The sequence below is a fragment of the Rhinoraja longicauda genome, chromosome 26 (assembly GCF_053455715.1).
Source record: "Rhinoraja longicauda isolate Sanriku21f chromosome 26, sRhiLon1.1, whole genome shotgun sequence".
Lineage (NCBI taxonomy): Eukaryota > Metazoa > Chordata > Chondrichthyes > Rajiformes > Arhynchobatidae > Rhinoraja > Rhinoraja longicauda.
The window spans coordinates 2,926,548-2,944,946 of NC_135978.1; the positions used below are offsets into that span (position 1 = coordinate 2,926,548).

Consider the following 18,399-nt stretch of genomic DNA (forward strand, 5'->3'; position numbering starts at 1 on the left):
AAATTGTTTGAACGATGGGCAGATGGAACTAGGTGGCGGGGAGAGTTAGGGGTGGATTTGGGAGACAGGCAGGAAGGTGATAGGTGGAAGCGGATAGGGAAGGAGAAAAGTGGGGGGCTGATGGGGTGAGGGAGGTTGAAAGTGGAGGCTAAAGCACAAGAATGAGGAGTGAGGGCACGAGGGCTAGCAGTGGAATCTTTAGACTTGAGAGATGCAGAGACGATTGAGGGCAGAAAAGTGGGCATGGGAAGGGGTGTTGAAATGGAGGCGTGTTAGTATGGCATCCCTCTCTGATGGCACAGCAGAGAACAGGAACTGCACTCAGCACTGGATATGAGTTACAACTATCAGGTTAATTCCTGGGATGGCGGGACTGACATGATGAAAGAATGGGTCGACTGGGCTTGTATTCACTGGAATTTAGAAGGATGAGAGAGGATCTTATAGAAACATAAGAAATTCTTAAAACATTGGACAGGCTAGATGCAGGAAAAATGTTTCCGATGTTGGGGGAGTCCAGAACCAGGCGTCACAGTTTTAAGAATAAGGAGTAGGCCATTTAGGACTGAGATGTGGAAAGTTGTGAATCTGTGGAATTCTCTGCTGCAGAAGGCAATGGAGGCCAATTCACTGGATGTTTTCAAGAGAGAGTTAGATTTAGCTCTTAGGGCTAAAGGAATTGAGCGGAAAAAGCAGGAACAAGGTACTGATTTTAGGTGATCAGCCATGATCGTATTGAATGCCGGTGCTGGCTCGAAGGGCCGAATGGCCTACTCCTGCACCTATTTTTCTATGTTTCTATCGTGAAAATGAATCACACAGCATGGAAATAGGCCCTTCAGCCACCAAGATGTCCCTTCCTGGTTAGTCCGATTTGTCCATATCACTCAAAAATTTCCTATTCGTGTACCTGTCCAAGTGCTTTTTAAATGCTGTTATAGTAAATGCTGTCAACTACCTTTTCTAGCGAACATAGACACAAAATGCTGGTGTAACAGGCAGCATCTGCCTGAACCACTGAGTATCTCCAGCACTCTTTTATCTTCAGTATAAACCAGCATTTACAGTTCCTATACCTTTCTTCGCAGCTCATTCCATGCACCCACCACCCTCTGAATGGAAAACATGTGCTCCTTAGGTTCTTAAGTCTTGATCCTCTCATCTTAAACATCTGATTCTTGATTCTCTACCTTGGGTAAAAGAGTGTGCTTTTACCCTATACATTCCCCTCATGATTTTACACACCTCCGTAAGATCACCCCTCAGTCTCCTTCACTCCAAGGAATAAAGCCCGGTATGCGTTTTTAGTCCTCTCATCTGAACTTATTAGTTGTTGGGGTCCAGTTTGCTGAGCGAATATCCAGTACCTCAGCATTTGTGATGTGAGATGTTGGACAGGAAAACAGTACCACTTCTTTGACATGTACAAGACATTTGCAGCAGATGTAATTACCTAACGTCAGATAAAGCTGTCCTTGCCATTCTGCATTTATTAGCTGTGCATGGGGAGGGGTTGAGTTAGCATACTCTTTCTTCAGACTTGTCAGTTATACAGTACATAAGCAGGCCCTTTGGCCCAATTCGTTTGTGCTAACCATGTTCCCGTCCTGAGCTCATCCCATTTGTCTGCATTTGGGCCACGTCCATCTTAACCGTTTAATTGTCAGATGGCCACCAAAAAGGAACCAATGAAATTCTTACTTGCAGCAGCATAACAAGTCCATAAACATAGTATTCCTAGATAAAATAAAGCGATAAAAACCTTAAATTCAAAAAAGAACATTAGTGCAAAACAAAATCCCCAAATCCATGTCTTGTCCATATGTCTATAAAACATTGTCCCTGCCTCTTCCACTTCCTTTGGTACCTGGTTCCATTCTCTCACCACCCTAAAATGAAAGATTTGACTCCCATGTCTTCTTTAAATCCTTCAATTCTTGCTGTAAAACTGTGCCCTTTTGCTTACTTTCTTATCAACCTTCGATCTGGATGAATAGTTATACTTCTGTGGAGAGTTGGAGATGGTGCAGGAGAACCCCAAACATTTGCAGACTTATTTAGCTGCATTTTATAAAATTAGCTGAGATATTGGGTACAGCTGTGAATTTATTAAAATACACTATGACCATGAAACCAGCCAGTACTGCACTATGGGAATGGGACTTGAAATAACAGATTTGGAAAGGCTTTATTGAGCCCAGGATTGTTTGGCTTTCATAGAACCCTGTTGGTGCTAGATCTTTACATTCTCCTGGGACAATCCAGGATGGTAGAAAACAGCAAGCAAACATTACAAATCTCAGTGGATTACTCTGAAAATAAATAATAATGGAATGAAAGATGTGCGCCTGCAATGCTGGAAAATAATTAGGTTTTTAAAGATACAGCACATAAACATGTCCTTCGGCCGATCGACTCCGCGCTGACCACACCAACCATCGATCACCGGTTCACACTGGTACAAACAACAATTAACCTACCAACCCGCACGTCTTTGGGATGTGGGAGGAAACCAAAGCACTCGGATGAAATCCATGTGGTCACAGAGAATTTCCATGTGCAATCTCCACACAGACAGCACCCGAGGGCAGGATTGAACTCTGGTTTCCAGTGCTGTGAGGCAGCCATTCTACCAGCTGCATTACTACCGCCCTCAAGCAAGCTAGTGAGGTCTCTGCATTTTGTCCCAGAGAGCTCTGTGATGCGGAGTGATCTGGGTGTGTTTTTAGATTTAGAGATACAGCGCGGAAACAGGCCCTTCAGCCCACCGAGTCCGCGCCGCCCAGCGATCCCCGCACATTAACACTACCCTGCACACACTAGGGACAATTTTTACATTTTACCCAGTCAATTAACCTACATACCTGTACGTCTTTGGAGTGTGGGAGGAAACCGAAGATCTCGGAGAAAACCCACGCAGGTCACGGGGAGAACGTACGAACTCCGTACAGACGCCGCCCGTAGTCAGGATCGAACCTGAGTCTCAGGCGCTGCATTCGCTGTAAGGCAGCAACTCTACCGCTGCGCCACCATGCCGTTGGCACATGATTCACAAAAGGCCAGCATGCATAGACGGCAAATAACAGGGAAAGTTATTGAAGTGATATAGCTTAGTAATTAAAACTAAAATAGGAATAGGTTATTCTGCAGGACATTAAGAGCATTATGTGCAAGAGTACATTCCTTATGACCATCAGCTCCACCTTGTTTCCTCTGATCACCCACCTCCACCTGGGGTAATTTACAGTTGCCAACCAGTGTATCTTTGTGATGTGGGAGGAAACTGGAACTCCCATGGGAACTCCGTGCAGCACCAGGGAGCACACACAATATTGCAGGGCAGGAGCAAACCCAACTGAGTGGAGCTGTGTGGCAGCAGCATTGTGTCAGCCTAGGCCGCCAGCCCCTGACAACCTCTCGATTTCGGTCCTCTCTTGCTGAGAGAGGTTACTAAGTGACTGGTACCTTGCCATCGTGGTGAGAGAGGTTGGGCACCATTCACTTCAACATACACAAGACATTGTCAGCAGAAGTCATTGTTAATGAGGCATTATTGTCTCATGTACGAAGGTATGATAAAAAGCTCTTCAGAAACCCGGGACCTTCAGCTCTTTTGGGACCTACAGCTCAACCGACAGTGCTGAAATGAGGGAAGACTTTTTCCACACAGTGGTAAAAGTTCGGAACTCCATTATATAAAGTGCAATTGGCAGATTAACTTTAATTCTATGATCAAAAAAATATGGTGAACAAAAATTAAAGGATGGAGGAAAAGAGGTTTAATGTGTTGGAACACACATCAGCCACAATCTCACTGTATCGTGGAACATGGTTGTCAGGCTAAATGGCCTGCATGTTGCTATATGCACTCTGAAGTGAGAAATGTTTTCTGCCATTAATGATAGTATAGTGTGTGGGAAGGAACTGCAGGTGCTGGTTTACACTGAAGATAGACACAAAGTGCTGGAGTAACTCAGAGGGTCAGGCAGCATCTCTGGAGAGAAGGAATAGGTGACATTTCGGGTCGGAACCCTTCTTCAAACTGAAAGTCACCTCCTTTTCTCCAGAGATGCTGCCTAACCCACTGAGTTACTCCAGCATTTTGTGTCTATCTTCAATGATAAAGTACAAGTTCAAGTTGAAGTATTGTATCGTCGCAGTAAGCGAATAGGCCAGTGCCTTCCTATTTCTCTTACTGTGTAATAGTTTAGCTTATGTGCCGGCTCCACTTCTGATCCACGATATCCTGATAAGTCGTGTTTATGGAATGAAATTAGCTTGAACATGACGACTTCATTGTAACCTGAGTCTGAAGAAGGGTCTCGACCCGATACGTCACCTGTCCATGTTCTCCAGGAATGCTGCCTGACCTGCTGAGTTACTCCAGCACTTTGTGTCTTTCCTTGGTAAACCAGCATCTGCAGTTCCTTGATTTTGCATTGTAGCCTGATGTTTGATTTGTACTTGTCCAAGATGTGAATTAATTAGTTGGAAGAGGCAGAGCTGTAATTGGCAGCAAAAGCCAATGGTTATTTTTTTTTGTCAGAGCTATAAAGTTCTTTGGAACGTCACTAGCCCCGCTCAGCTCTGACATGGCTGTAGCAGACAGACTGCGTCATTATTTTAAGTTATAGCCATTTGCTGTATGAGCGTGGGTTTGAATGAGAGCCAGAGTTGGTTATTAAAGCAGCAACGTTCATCCAGAGATGCAGGGAAAACAATATCGGTGCAATGGGACTTACTCGTCAAAAGTAAAATATTTTATCTTCAGGCTGACTAACTGCAATCGGTAAATCATGGTACAATTTTTCTGAGTCTGGAAGCTGGTGACACTCTCGACTAATCATGGACGAGTCTGGAGGGGAGAACCAGAGGATTATATACTACTTACTGCGGCGGTTAGTAAGTGATTGTGTTACAGAATAAAAATGTGAAGTGCATGTCTGCTTGTCGCTGAATGAGTTAAGTTCTAAACCTTGCAGCCATTGTGTGACTGTTGTCGTCCCTCTAAGAGTCCTGGATGCCGAGACGCAGGTTTGTTCGGAATCTGCAATGCTCATTCTACCGATGCCAAGGATGCAGCACCCTTCAAATAACCGTTCCCTTATTAATTGATCAGGCACTTAGAAATGATTTCACTTTTCTTCCTGCCCTGAAAGCTCTATTTATTCAGTGCCCTGCTTCATGTAAAAACTCATATGGTAAACGATTAAACTATGGAAGGTGTTTTATTCAAGGTTAGCATTCCGATGGACGTGAAGCCTGCAAAGCATGTGTATTCCAGCAAAGGGCACTTATTATTAATGAAGGGGAGGAATATTGACCAATTTGCTTTTTTTAGCTTCCTGGCTTAATGCTATTTCAGTGGAATTTGACACCTTGACTAAGTGACCATCTGTCAGGGATCTTTTCTGTTTGGCATGATGTGACCATATTTGATGGCTGAGTCTCCAACAGTATCATGCAAAGAAGGGAGTAAATGTCTTTACTTTCGAAATGCAGCATCTTTTTCTTGGTGGGGAAATACAGAGAGTTCAAGGAGTAGACCTTTTCAACAGACAAAGGAGATACAAGGATGCTGAAATTTTGAGCGCAAGTGCTGGAGGAACTCAGTGGGTCAGGCAGCATCTGTGGAGGGGACAGAATGTGTAGGAAGGAACTGCAGGTGCTGGTTTACACCAAAGATGGACACAAAATGCTGGAGTAATTCAGCCAGTCAGGCAGCATTTCTGGAGAAAAGAAATAAGTGATGTTTCGGGTCGAGACCCTTTTTCAGACTGAGAGTCAGCAGAGAGGGAAACATTTCTGTACCTCTAGTGCTGGAGTAACTCAGCAGGTCAGGCAGCATCTCTGGAGAACATGGAGAAGCGACGATTCAGGGCTGGATCTTTCTTCAGACGTCCGTAAGGGCCAACCTGAATCGTCACCTATTCAGGTTCTCCAGAGATGCTGACTGACCCGCTGAGTTACTCCAGCACTCTGTGTCTTTTTTTGTAAACCAACAGCTGTAGATTTATGTTTAGGTTTATTATTGACTTGTGTACCATGGAAAGCTTTGTTTTGCAGATCAGATATGCTGTACATAAATCAGTTGAAACTCAAGTAAAATAGGTAGAGCAAAGTGGAAATTGTAGTCCCTTATGTTTAAGAGTTTTATGCTCTTTTGCTTCAGACTCATTTTCCTGGTCTTGTACTGAGGAGGAATTTCGACTGAAGTATTATGCAGTTGCGATCTCGACCCGGACCGCCAGTCGGCATAGTGGCGCAGCGGTTGAGTTAGTCATTAGTTTATTGTCATGTGTACCAAGGTACAGTGAAAGGCTTTTGTTGCATGCTGACCACTCAGCGGAAAGACAATACATGATTACAATCGACCCCACAACCCCGAGTTGCTGCCTTATAGCACCAGAGACCCGGGTTTGATCCTAACTACGGGTGCTGTCTGTGCGGAGTTTGTATGTTCTCCCAGTGGGTTTTTCTGGGTGCTTCGGTTTCCGCCCACATTCCAAAGACGAGCAGAGTTGTAGGTTAATTGGCCAGCATAAATTGTCCCTGGTGTGTAGGGTAGAACTGGTGTATGGGTTACCATGGGTCGGTGTGGACTTAGCCGGCTAAAGGGCCTGTTTCCACGCTGTGTCTGTAAAAACTAAACCAAGCTTGTACACGAGCCTTGATCGATTCTCCTTATCGCCACAGGCCAAGCATGTCGGGATTGCATCTGATGAAACAAGGACGGGACAGGAAGAAGCTGGAGCTACAGAGAGACTTCACAGTTGCTTCCCCGGCTGAATTTGTAACTCGCTTCAGCGGCAATAAAGTTATTGAAAAGGTAAGCAAGACGTTTTCTCAAGCTTTCTATCTTTAGTCAGGCGCGGTAGCGCAGCGGTAGAGTTGTTGCTTTACAGCGAATGCAGCGCCGGAGACTCAGGTTCGATCCTGACTACGGGTGCTGCACTGTAAGGAGTTTGTACGTTCTCCCCGTGACCTGCGTGGGTTTTCTCCGAGATCTTCGGTTTCCTCCCACACTCCAAAGACGTACAGGTATGTAGGTTAATTGGCTGGGTAAATGTAAAAATTGTCCCTAGTGGGTGTAGGATAGTGTTAATGTACGGGGATCACTTGGCGGCACGGACTTGGAGGGCCGAAAAGGCCTGTTTCCGGCCATATATATATGATATGATGATGATGATTGTTATGCCTTCTAATTAACTGTGTTAAACGGGTCGCGGCGAAGGAAGCATTGTCCATTTTTGAACAAAAGATGTATTAAAGATGAGTGTCCAATGTTTGGTCAAATCGCCGGATGCTATCTTGAGTGTAAAAGCCTATCAAGTCCATCAAGCCTCTCTTGTGCAACATGTTTCATTTAGTTTAGAGATACAGCATGGAAACAGGCCATTCAGCCCACAGAGTCCACGATGACCATCCATTCACCACTAGTTCTATGTTATATTTTCTTTAGAAAATGTTGTGCATTATGTGGGTAGCATGTAAAACAAAGCTCTTAACTGTACCTCGGTACACGTGACAATAATAAACCTAAACCTAGCATCTAAGTTTACTCTTCAGGTTCCCTTCCTAGCTAGTAACTTGCTATGACTCTTTCCAACAGGTGCTGATTGCTAACAATGGTATTGCTGCCGTGAAGTGCATGAGATCCATACGACGCTGGTCTTATGAAATGTTCAGGAACGAGCGTGCCATTCGATTTGTTGTCATGGTTGCTCCAGAAGACCTGAAAGCTAACGCAGGTCAGTTTATGTGCAATATTACGTGGAGACGTTCTTAAAGGAAAACACACCAGATTACTTGAGATACGGAAGGACTTCAACAACCTCTCCTTGCAGTTAATACTCCCTAATCCATGCTGCATTCTGGCTGCATGCTTTCTAAAGCCATAAATTTTCTGTAATGGGGCGACCAGACCTGCATATTTTATTTCAAACGCGGCTTAAACAATATCTTATAGAGCTGTGGAATGTTGAACTGCCAGTCTTATTCCTCTCGCAACCAAATCTCCATAATGGCCACAGCATCATGTTGCAGGATCATATACTCGAGGGCTAAGCATTAAGGGGAGAGGGGCAAATTGTAAAGGAAATGTGCAGAACAACATTTTTTACACAGATGGCAGTGAGTGCCTGGAATCAGCTGCCAGGGTGATAGTTGAGGCAGATACTAGAGTGGCATTTAAAAGGGTTTAGGATGCTCAGGAAATGGAGGGATATGGATTATGCACAGGTGGATAAGAGACGGTCTTGGCATCATGTTTGGCACAAACATTGTGGGCCGAAGGGGCTGATCTTGTGCTGTGCTGTTCTATGATGAGCAGGCTCAAGGGGCCACTTGGCCACTCTTGCACGGTTTTCTTTATTTTTCAAAAGGAATAGAGAAATAGCACAGGTAGAACCATGTGCCAGCAAGACGCAGAGATAAAGGAGAAAATTGTGAGTGTGTGAACAAAGAACATTAGTCTGTCGCGTGGAAGTGACCAGTTGGTAGCCTGTTGAATGCCATAAAAATGCGCACTTTAGGAATGTCAAGCACAGCAAAACTTTGGACAAGTTCATTAATCACTGTGCGGGGTTGTAAGTTAATTGGCTTCTGTAAATAGTCCCTAGTGTGTAGAATAGAACTAGTGTTCGGGGTGATCGTTGGTCGGCGCGGATTTGGTCGAAAGGCCTGTTTCCATGCTACATCTCCAAAATAAACTAAAATAATGAGTTCACACTATGATGGTTTGTTTCAAGTATTATTTTAAGTTGTGTTGAAATGTTTGCTTTGCTTACAGAATACATTAAAATGGCAGACCACTATGTTCCTGTACCAGGAGGACCAAACAATAATAACTATGCAAATGTTGAGCTGATCCTGGATATAGCAAAACGCATCCCAGTCCAGGTACTGTTGGAAATGCATCTACAACGTTGTCTCAGTTTACACTTATCTTGAGTTGGTTTCTTGTGGGACAATTATAATGTACAAATGCCCTACTTTTCAAAATAGCTTGAACTCTTTATTCCTCGTTCTGTTTTCATCCACATTACATGTACCTGAGATGCTTCTGTAACTTTTTCATTGGTGGTTATAATCTTAATTATTTTTTTGCTCATCTCTCCTCTCATTTCCTTCTTCGGCTCTGGTGGGAGTGTAGTCACCACACTTGCAGCCAAGATAAGAGCAGTAGGGTAATCTATACAGCTGGGCCTTTTATGAAACTCAAAACAGGCAGCATCTCTGGAGAAAATGAATGGGTGATGTTTCGTGTCGGGACTTAATAGTCTGAAGAAGGTGGTGCAGCGGTAGTTTCTGCCTCACAGTGCTAGAGACCCGGGTTCGATCCTGACTATAGGGTACTGTCTGTACAGAGTCTGGACATCCTCGCTCTGACTGCATGGGTTCACTCCAAAGATTTATATTAATTGGCTTTGATTAACAAATGTAAAATTGTCCCTAGTGTTTAGGATAGTGCTAGGGTACACGGTGATCACTGGTCGGCATGGACTTGGTGGGGCAAAGGGCCTTTTTCTGCTCAGTATCTCTAAAGTCTAAAGGGTCCAGATCCAAAACATCACCCATCTTTTTTCCTCAGAGATACTGCCTGATCCGCTGAGTTACGCCATCACTTTTTTCTGTTTTCCCCCAGTTATTTATTTTATGTTATATGGAATATTTTCTACGCAAAGTAATTAATAACTTATCCCTTCTGCTTGCAGGCAGTGTGGGCTGGCTGGGGTCATGCCTCTGAGAATCCTAAACTACCAGAACTATTAAGTAAACATGGCATTGCGTTCATGGGTAAGAAATATTATTTTGACTGCCTTGGTCCCTGCTTCATCTATCCATAGAAGAATATTAGGAAGCAAAAATAGGTTTGCACCTACAACACCTTTTGTGTTTGTGGGATGTTATGAACAACACCCAAGTGACTTTAGATATAAATGTTTGCTGACTGGCACGGGAAATTCCTGAAATTATAAATTAGATGCATGTTAGCAGTTTTTTGATTGAGGGATTAAAATTGGTCAAGATAAGCAACTGTTTATTTTTTGTTATACAACTAAACAGACCCTTTGGCGCAACTTGTCCATACCGACCAAGATGTCCCATCTCGGATGTCAGCGCTCTTTTGACCGAAGGTGGCAGCTCCAGAAATAGAGTGCTTTTTTGCATTGAAGTATCAACCTGTCTTGGGTGTGCAAGCCACTGGGTGGATCCTGGACATACAAATTTTTGCAAAAAGAGGAACAGCGATAGAGTTGCTGCCTCACAGCGCCAGAGACCCGGGTTCGATCCTGACTGCGGGTGCTGCCTGTACGGAGTTTGTAGATTCTCCCTGTGACCACATGGGTTTTCTCCTGGTGCTGCGGTTTCCTCCCACACTCCAAAGACATACAGACTTCTAGGTTAATTGGCTTTTGAAAAATTGTAGATTGTCCCTAGTGTGTGGGATAGTGCTAGTGTACAGGTTGGATGCCGGTTGGCACGGACTCAGTGGGTGGAAGGGCCTGTTTTCGCGCTGTATCTCTAAAAGAAAGATTGTTCTCTGCCCAGCCAAGTTGATAGATCGTCTACTTGAATAACAGAAGTTTCAGATAACCTTTTGTAACTGTGTTTCAGGAACTCGTTTGTTGAGTCTTGTGTTATTAATGCTAATGTAGGTTACAGATACAATATAGAATTACTTTCTTACTATTGTGTGTGAATCCTTAAAAATACCGTTTCTGAGTGTCCCACTGTGTGCATTCGCAACATTTCCTTTGTTTCCCTCACTGGCCAATGATGTAAAGCACATCAGTGCCGTCAGGCGGTACTTTCAGTGGTCTTGACTCCTGATTTAATCAGTACAATTTGACCCCATCTTTTTGTCCTAACTCTCAGGAGCCTGCATTGTGTGTAGACTGTATCTTAATTCAGTCCTATGAAGTTACCAGTGGGGTTAATGAACTCTTTGGTGAGACCCACTGTATTATTTTCTGGCTTTGTAAACAAGGATGAACTTTGCTCAGAACACTTTCTCTTCTCTTCAGGTCCCCCGAGTCTTGCTATGTGGGCAACCGGAGATAAAATAGCTTCTTCTATTGTAGCACAGACGGCAGGAATTCCCACTCTCCCATGGAGTGGCAGCGGTAAGACATTGATCTTAATAAATAAAAGACGCGTGTGCTTTAACCTGGACAACTGGACAATGAACCTTCTTGCTAAAACTGTGAAAGTTGTGTACAGGTGCTCCTCAGCTTCTGATGGGGTTCCGTTCCGAGAAACCCATTGGAAACCAAAAGTATTGTAAGTGGAAATGCATTTAATCCACACGATCACGCGCCGGAAGCGAGCGGCGGCTCGCCACGGGTCGCTGCCGTTTGCACCATCGCAAAGTCAAACTATCGCAAGTTGAAGCATCGTAAGCCGGGGAGCACCTTTAATAACAAACTCCTGAGGCTTGACAATGTCTGATATGTTTTAATTTTCAACTCTCTTTTATTTCTAATCAATCATAACAAAATGCATTGAGCCTCAATTTCCATATTACCTCGTGTAAGAAGAGGTTTGCAGGTTAAGGAGGTTAAACCCTGGAACTATCCCAACGTTTAAGAAATAGTTAGAGAAGGACATGGAAAGGACAGGTTTGGAGGGATATGAACCAAACGCAGGCAATTTGGACTAGTGTAGCTGGGACATGTTGGCCGGTGTGGGTAAGTTGGGCCGAAGGGCCTGTTTCCACTTACAATGAACCGTCTGAAAAGGGCATTGAAAGATGATTCAATTATAATTCAATTATTCAAGGCCAACATGAAAACTGCACATGCAGTAAATAGGGGATAGAACAATGAACAGTACAGTTCAGGAACAGGCCCTTTGGCCACCATTACTGTGCCAACCATGATGCCAATCTAGCTAATCCCATCTGCCTGCATGTGATCCGTATATCTGCTTATCTATGAATGAATGAATAAGTTTATTGGCCAAGCATGTGCATGTACAAGGAATGTGCCTTGGTGCTCCGCTCACAAATGACAACACAAACATACAGTTAACATATAGACATACAAATATGTATATTTAATTATGTCTCGAAATGTCTGAATCTTTGTACCTGTGGTGCTGTTGCAAGCAAGATTCCTATTCCAATTAGTCTGAAAAAGGCTTCTTTTAGAACATTGTCTGCCCATTCCCTCCACAAATGCAGCTGAGATAATTCAGCACTGCATGCTTTGCTCAAATGTTCCAGCACCTGCAGTTCATTGTGTCTCCTATTCCTTATGCTCTTGTATCACAACAGTGCACAATATTTTTAAACTATGCAAGTGGAAAACTGCCAATGCCTACTTCTTGGAAATGTGTGCTACTCTCAAGTTAAACCCTTTCCGCCAACAGTATTTACAGCAAATAATTTATTGACATGCAAGTGGCATTCAATTGCCTCACTTTTGTTTTTTAGGCCTGATTCTTGAGTGGACAGAAACTAAGCCTCTGACACTGATCATGAACGTCCCTTCGGAGTTGTATGAGAAAGGCTGCATTGCAGATGTGGAGAGTGGTATGAAGGTGAGGGGTCAATTTGTCTGCACTGTCTGTAGTCTGGGGCACTGTTACGGTAACTGCGGCAGCAAAATAATGGCAAATTATCCTCTCATAACACCCCAAACAGAAGAGTGAAAAAGCATACCTCTAGATTCAGGAACAGTTTCTTCCCAGCTGTTATCAAGCAGCTGACCCATCCAACAACCAGAGGGCAGTCCTGAGCTACTATCTACTCCATTGGAGACCCTCATGTTATCTTTGATCAGACTTTACTGGGCTTTATCTTGCAGTAAACGTTATTCGTTATTCCTTTTATCGTGTATCTGTACACTGCAGATGGCTCGATTGTAATCGTGTGACTGGATAGCACGCCACTAAAGTTTTTCACTGTACCTCGGTACACGTGACAATAAACTAAACTTGTGAGGTGTTGTTAAAATGTGAGAAGCCAAATGAGGCACAGCTGGTAGAGCTGCTGCCTCTCAGCGCCAAAGACCTGGGTTCGATCCTGACCTGGGACGCTGTCTGTGTGGTGTTTTCATGTTCTCCCTGTGAAAGCGTTGGTTTCTTCCAGGTGCTCTGGTTAACCTTCCATGTCCCAAAGATGTGCAGGTTTGTAGGTTAATTGGCCTCATCAAAAATGGTCATGAAGTGTGAAGAGTGGCTGAGAAAGTGGGATAACATAGATCTAGTGTTTGTACGTTCTCCCTGTGACCCCATGGGTTTTCTCCAGGTGTCCCTGTTTATTTCCACTTCCAAAGACGTGCAGGTTTGTTGGTTAATTGGCCTCTGTAAATTTAACAATTCTTTAAATTGCAAGTTGAACTTCCCAGTAAAATGGTTCTTTATTATCACATGTGTCACAGTAGAGTGAAATTATTTTATTTTGCATACAGTTTAGTAAATTATTACCATGCATAAATTCAATCCCAGATTTAGCACCAAGTGGAGACTATGACCATATGTAAGTCACTGGACAACAGTTATTTTATTCACCCTGTCTAGATTCATACAGTGATATGGCACTCGCCTGGTATGTTTTATACTATTTTTATCTTTTAATCTTAATCATTTATTGCATGCGTCAGGCTGCAGAAGACATTGGCTACCCATTGATGATCAAGGCCTCGGAGGGAGGAGGTGGAAAAGGGATAAGAAAGGTGAACAATGCCGAGGATTTCCCAAATCTTTTCAGACAGGTGGGTGAGAGATGTATATGATAATGTCAACTTTGGTTGCACTTTGAAGAATTTTTCACGAGACGTGAGAGTTCTTGAGTTGAATTACCTCTGGTTTCCTCCCATACAGCTGTCTAGGTGTGCTGCCTAGGTGTGCGCGCGCTGTCTAGGTGTGCGCGTGCGCGCGCTGTCTAGGTGTCTGCGCGCGCGCGCTGTCTAGGTGTCTGTGCGCGCACGCTGTCTAGGTATCGAGTGGAGACCCTGCACTAGAGTATAATATGTGGAGAAGATTTATGAGGATATTACTAGGACACACGAGTCTGAGCTCAGGAGGAGAATGGGCAGGCTGGGATTTATTCCTTGGAGTGCAGGCGGCTAAGGAGTGATCTTATACAGATGTATTAAATCATTAGGGAAATTGAGAGAGTGAATGCACAGTCTTTTTTTTCTCCACCATAGCAGAATAATAATGGGCCATAGTTATATAAGACGTTGGTGGGACCACGTTTAGATTATTGTGTTCAGTTTGAGCACCATGTTATAGGAAAGATGTTGTCACACTGGAAAGGATGCTGATAAGATTTAGGAGGGTGTTGCCAGGACTCAAGGTCCTGGGGTACAGGGAGAAGTTGAGCAGACTAGGACTCTATTCTTTGGAGGGCGAGAGGTGTACAAAATCATGCAGGAAATAAGATAGGGTAAATTCACAGCCTCTTGCCTTGTGTAGGGGAATCGAGTACCAGAGGATATAGGTTTAAGGTGAGGAGGGGTAGATTTAATAGGAAGTGGATGGGTAACTCTTTTACACAAACTCTGGTCGGTATTTGGAACAAGCTGTTGGAAGAGGTAATGGAGGGCCTGTTTCCATACGGTATGAATCTATGACTCTATTTATCTGAAACGGCAATATTTAAAGTCTACATTATTAGAAATGGACCAATGATTCCACTCTTTGTTCTGCTGCACATCATTTTCACAAGAAGAACTTCTCTTTTTATTCCAGGTACAAACAGAAGTCCCTGGATCTCCAATCTTTGTGATGAGACTTGCCAAACATGCACGTCATCTCGAAGTCCAAATCCTTGCAGATCACTACGGTAATGCAATCTCCTTGTTTGGTCGTGATTGCTCAGTTCAACGGCGACACCAGAAGATTATCGAAGAAGCTCCAGCGACAATTGCTACCTCGTTAGTGTTTGACAACATGGAGAAGGTGAGAGCGGGGAAGGTTTATCTTTTTAATTTTAATCCCTTGCCCCCCTTTCCTCCACTTAAAAGTCAGTTAACCAGTTCCACAGTTCATAACGATGTATCCCTCTTGGGATCACACTTTCTCCAGTCAACAATTGGCCTATCAGGGAACCACCTTGCCTGAGGTTATCTGTTGCCGGCCTTGATTTGTCCTGGTCTTTATCCAGTCCCGTCCCCCCCTCAACAATCAGTCTGAAGTTGGGTCCTGACCCAAAACGTCACCTATCCATTTTCTCCAAGGATGCTGCTTGACCAGTTAATCTAGTATTTTGTGCCCGTCCTTGATATAAGCCAGTGTCTGCAGTTCCTTTTTATTACATTTTATCTTTTAATCTTTGGACCAGTGGTAGAACTGCTGTCTCACAGAGACTCAGGTTCAATCCTGACCTCGGGTGCTGTCTTTATGGAGTTTTCGCGTTCTCCGTGTGACATTGGTGGTTTCCTCCAGTGTTTGCTTCCAGCATTTTCTAATTGTACGTAAATTTCTTGCGAAGCCATTTTTAAAAAGAATTCTCCGCATTATTTGGTCTCTACTTTGGCATTCTTCACTAGGGCTTTAAACACTGGAAGTTTGTGCTTCCATTGCTCTTTCAGATCTTGCATAACATCCAGCTCGAGATTGATATTGCATTAACCTCCAGTTAGCGATTTTAGTCAGAGAGTCATACAGCGTGGAAACAGGCCCTTCATAAATGATAGGAGCAGAGTTAAGCCATTTGGCCCATCAAGTCTAATCCGTCATTCAATCATGGCTAATCTATCTCTCTTAACCCATTCTCGTGTCTTCTCCTCATAACCCCTGTCACCTGTACTAATCAAGAATTTATCTATCTCTGCCATAATATTAATTCACTTGGCCTCCACGGCCTTCTGTGGCAATTAGTTCCACAGATTCACCACCCTCTGACTAAAGAAATGCCTGCTCATCTCCTTTCTAAAGGAATGTCCTTTAATTCTGAGGCTAGTGGAAACGTCCTCTCCACATCCACTCTATCCAGGCCTTTCACTACTCACTTTATCTCAACTTGCTCAGGCCGACCAACATGCCCCATCTACACTAGTCCCACCTGCATGTGTTTGGCCCATATCCCTCTTAACCTGTCCTATCCACGCATCAACAACCTCCTCCGGCTGCTCGTTCCATACACCTGCCACCCTTTGTGTAAAATATCTATATGATTTTATTGTCAGCTTTGCAACCCTGCATCGGATCATGGGCAGCATGCAACTTAATTTATCAATGCAAATGTTATGTCCCATCGTGAGTTACTGGTTTAGATATAAGTCAGTACTTCGTGACTCCGGTCATGCTGATTGCTTGTTTTACAGTGTGCAGTGAAACTGGCCAAAATGGTGGGCTACGCGAGCGCAGGCACAGTGGAGTATCTGTACAGTCAAGACGGAAGCTTCTACTTCCTGGAGTTAAACCCCCGACTTCAGGTGGAACATCCTTGCACTGAAATGGTTGCAGATGTAAACCTACCTGCTGCACAGTTGCAGGTAGGTTAGTTAGTCTCACAGCGACCTGGAATTGTCTGTCTGTCTCTGTCTCTGTCTGTCTGTCTGTCTGTCTGTCTGTCTGTCTGTCTGTCTGTCTGTCTGTCTGTCTGTCTGTCTCTCTCTCTCTCTCTCTCTCTCTCTCTCTCTCTCTCTCTCTCTCTCTCTCTCTCTCTCTCTCTCTCTCTCTCTCTCTCTCTCTCTCTCTCTCTCTCTCTCTCTCTCTCTCTCTCTCTCTCTCTCTCTCTCCCTCCCCCCCTCCCTCCCTCCCTCCCTCCCTCCCTCCCTCCCTCCCTCCCTCCCTCCCTCTCTCTCTCTCTCTCTCTCTCTCTCTTCTCTCTCTCTCTCTCTCTCTCTCTCTCTCTCTCTCTCTCTCTCCCCCTCTCCCTCCCTCCCTCTCCCTTCCTCTCCCTTCTTCTCCCTCTCCCCCTCCCTGAAACATCACCCATTCCTTCTCTCCAGATATGCTTTCTGACCCGTTGAGTTACTGCAGCCTTTTGTGTCTATCAGTGGTTGAAGCCTGCATCTGCAGTTCCTCCCCACACAATACTCTAAACGTGGCCTCACCAATGCCTTGTGCAACTTTCAGATTGCTATGGGAATCCCTCTGCACAGACTCAAGGACATTCGGACGTTGTATGGGGCTGCTCCTTGGGGAGATTCACCGATTGATTTTGAGAATTCATTGAACATCCCCAGTCCGCGTGGCCACGTGATAGCCGCTCGTATCACCAGCGAAAACCCAGATGAGGTAAAATGAAATGTTTCATTTTATTCTGGCTTATAAGCATCTCGCGTTTTATGTGGGGGTTACATTCCTGAAAATCACCACATAATTCAAAAACATGCAAAATAAACATATAATTTTAAACAGGCGTAAATCTGAGCGCATGATTTCAAAAATTCAGTGTGTAAATTAAATTATTACTTTCAAAATTATTTCAAAAATGCATAAATAAAACAGGCGTTAAACACGAGGTGCCTGTATTTCTACTGTGTGTTATCGATATTAATGAAATGCCGGACTGGGACATAAAAAATTAGAACTGGACAGCACAGATCATTTGACGATTGCATTCTGTCTACGCATAAACATATACTTGTAGCCACAGCCTGGAACGTCGACACTTCCAGTTTCCCACCCACACATCTCTTCTTGCAAGGGAGAGATGATGCACAGCCAGCATGGTTGAGATATGAAGCTCATTAGTGCTCTTGAAATTATTTTTAGCTTTTTTTTTTAGATTTTAGAGGCAAAGGAGAGCAGACCCCTATCCTGATACTCAGTGGCAAGATTACTGTACGCTACTATGCAAACGTGGCAGGCAGAATATAATATTTAGTGTAATATATAATATTTAAATGGATTATATTTGTTCTTGTGTATTAAAATCAGGCACATGGATGTTCAAAGAGTGCAGATAGCTTCAGGGGTTCAAAGAGTTGCAAGGAGGGTGCCAGGACTTGAGGACGTGAGCTGGGGGGAGAGGTTAAGCAGGCCAGGACTTTATTGCTTTGAGCTAAGGAGGCCGAGGGATGATCTTATAGAAATGTATAAAATCTCAGGAGGAACAGATGGAGAGGGTGAATGTAGAGTCTTTTACCAAGGGTAGGGGAATGAAAATGCAGAGGACATAGCTTTAAGGTGAGAGGGGAATTATTTTCACACATACGGATATAAGGAACAAGCTGCCAGAGGAGGTAATTGAGACAGATATTATAACAAGATTTGAACAGGTACATGGATTGGAAAAGTTGCAAGGGATTATGGACCAAACATGGGACTAACTTAGTTGGGATTTAGTTTAGTTGTAGTTTAGAGATACAGCGCGGAAACAGGCCCTTTCGGCCCACCGGGTCCATCCGCGCCGACCAGTGATCCCCGCACATTAACACTATCCTATACCCACTAGGGATAATTTTAAATTTACCAAGCCAATTAACCTACATA

The 18,399-nt window shown here is 43.9% G+C and overlaps 1 protein-coding gene across 2 annotated transcripts in view; it reads left to right on the forward strand.

Moving 5' to 3' along the window:
• The window catches only part of acaca (acetyl-CoA carboxylase alpha), a 222,738-nt gene that overhangs the window by 14,358 nt on the left and 189,981 nt on the right, over positions 1–18,399 (forward strand). For both annotated transcript variants that reach the window (XM_078422758.1, XM_078422759.1), the window contains exons 3-12: positions 6,697–6,829; positions 7,613–7,751; positions 8,792–8,901; positions 9,717–9,798; positions 11,031–11,129; positions 12,440–12,546; positions 13,611–13,721; positions 14,704–14,913; positions 16,281–16,451; positions 17,038–17,199. In XM_078422758.1, coding sequence (XP_078278884.1) covers positions 6,697–6,829; positions 7,613–7,751; positions 8,792–8,901; positions 9,717–9,798; positions 11,031–11,129; positions 12,440–12,546; positions 13,611–13,721; positions 14,704–14,913; positions 16,281–16,451; positions 17,038–17,199 — 1,324 coding nt within the window. The remainder of the gene's footprint in view (positions 1–6,696; positions 6,830–7,612; positions 7,752–8,791; positions 8,902–9,716; positions 9,799–11,030; positions 11,130–12,439; positions 12,547–13,610; positions 13,722–14,703; positions 14,914–16,280; positions 16,452–17,037; positions 17,200–18,399) is intronic.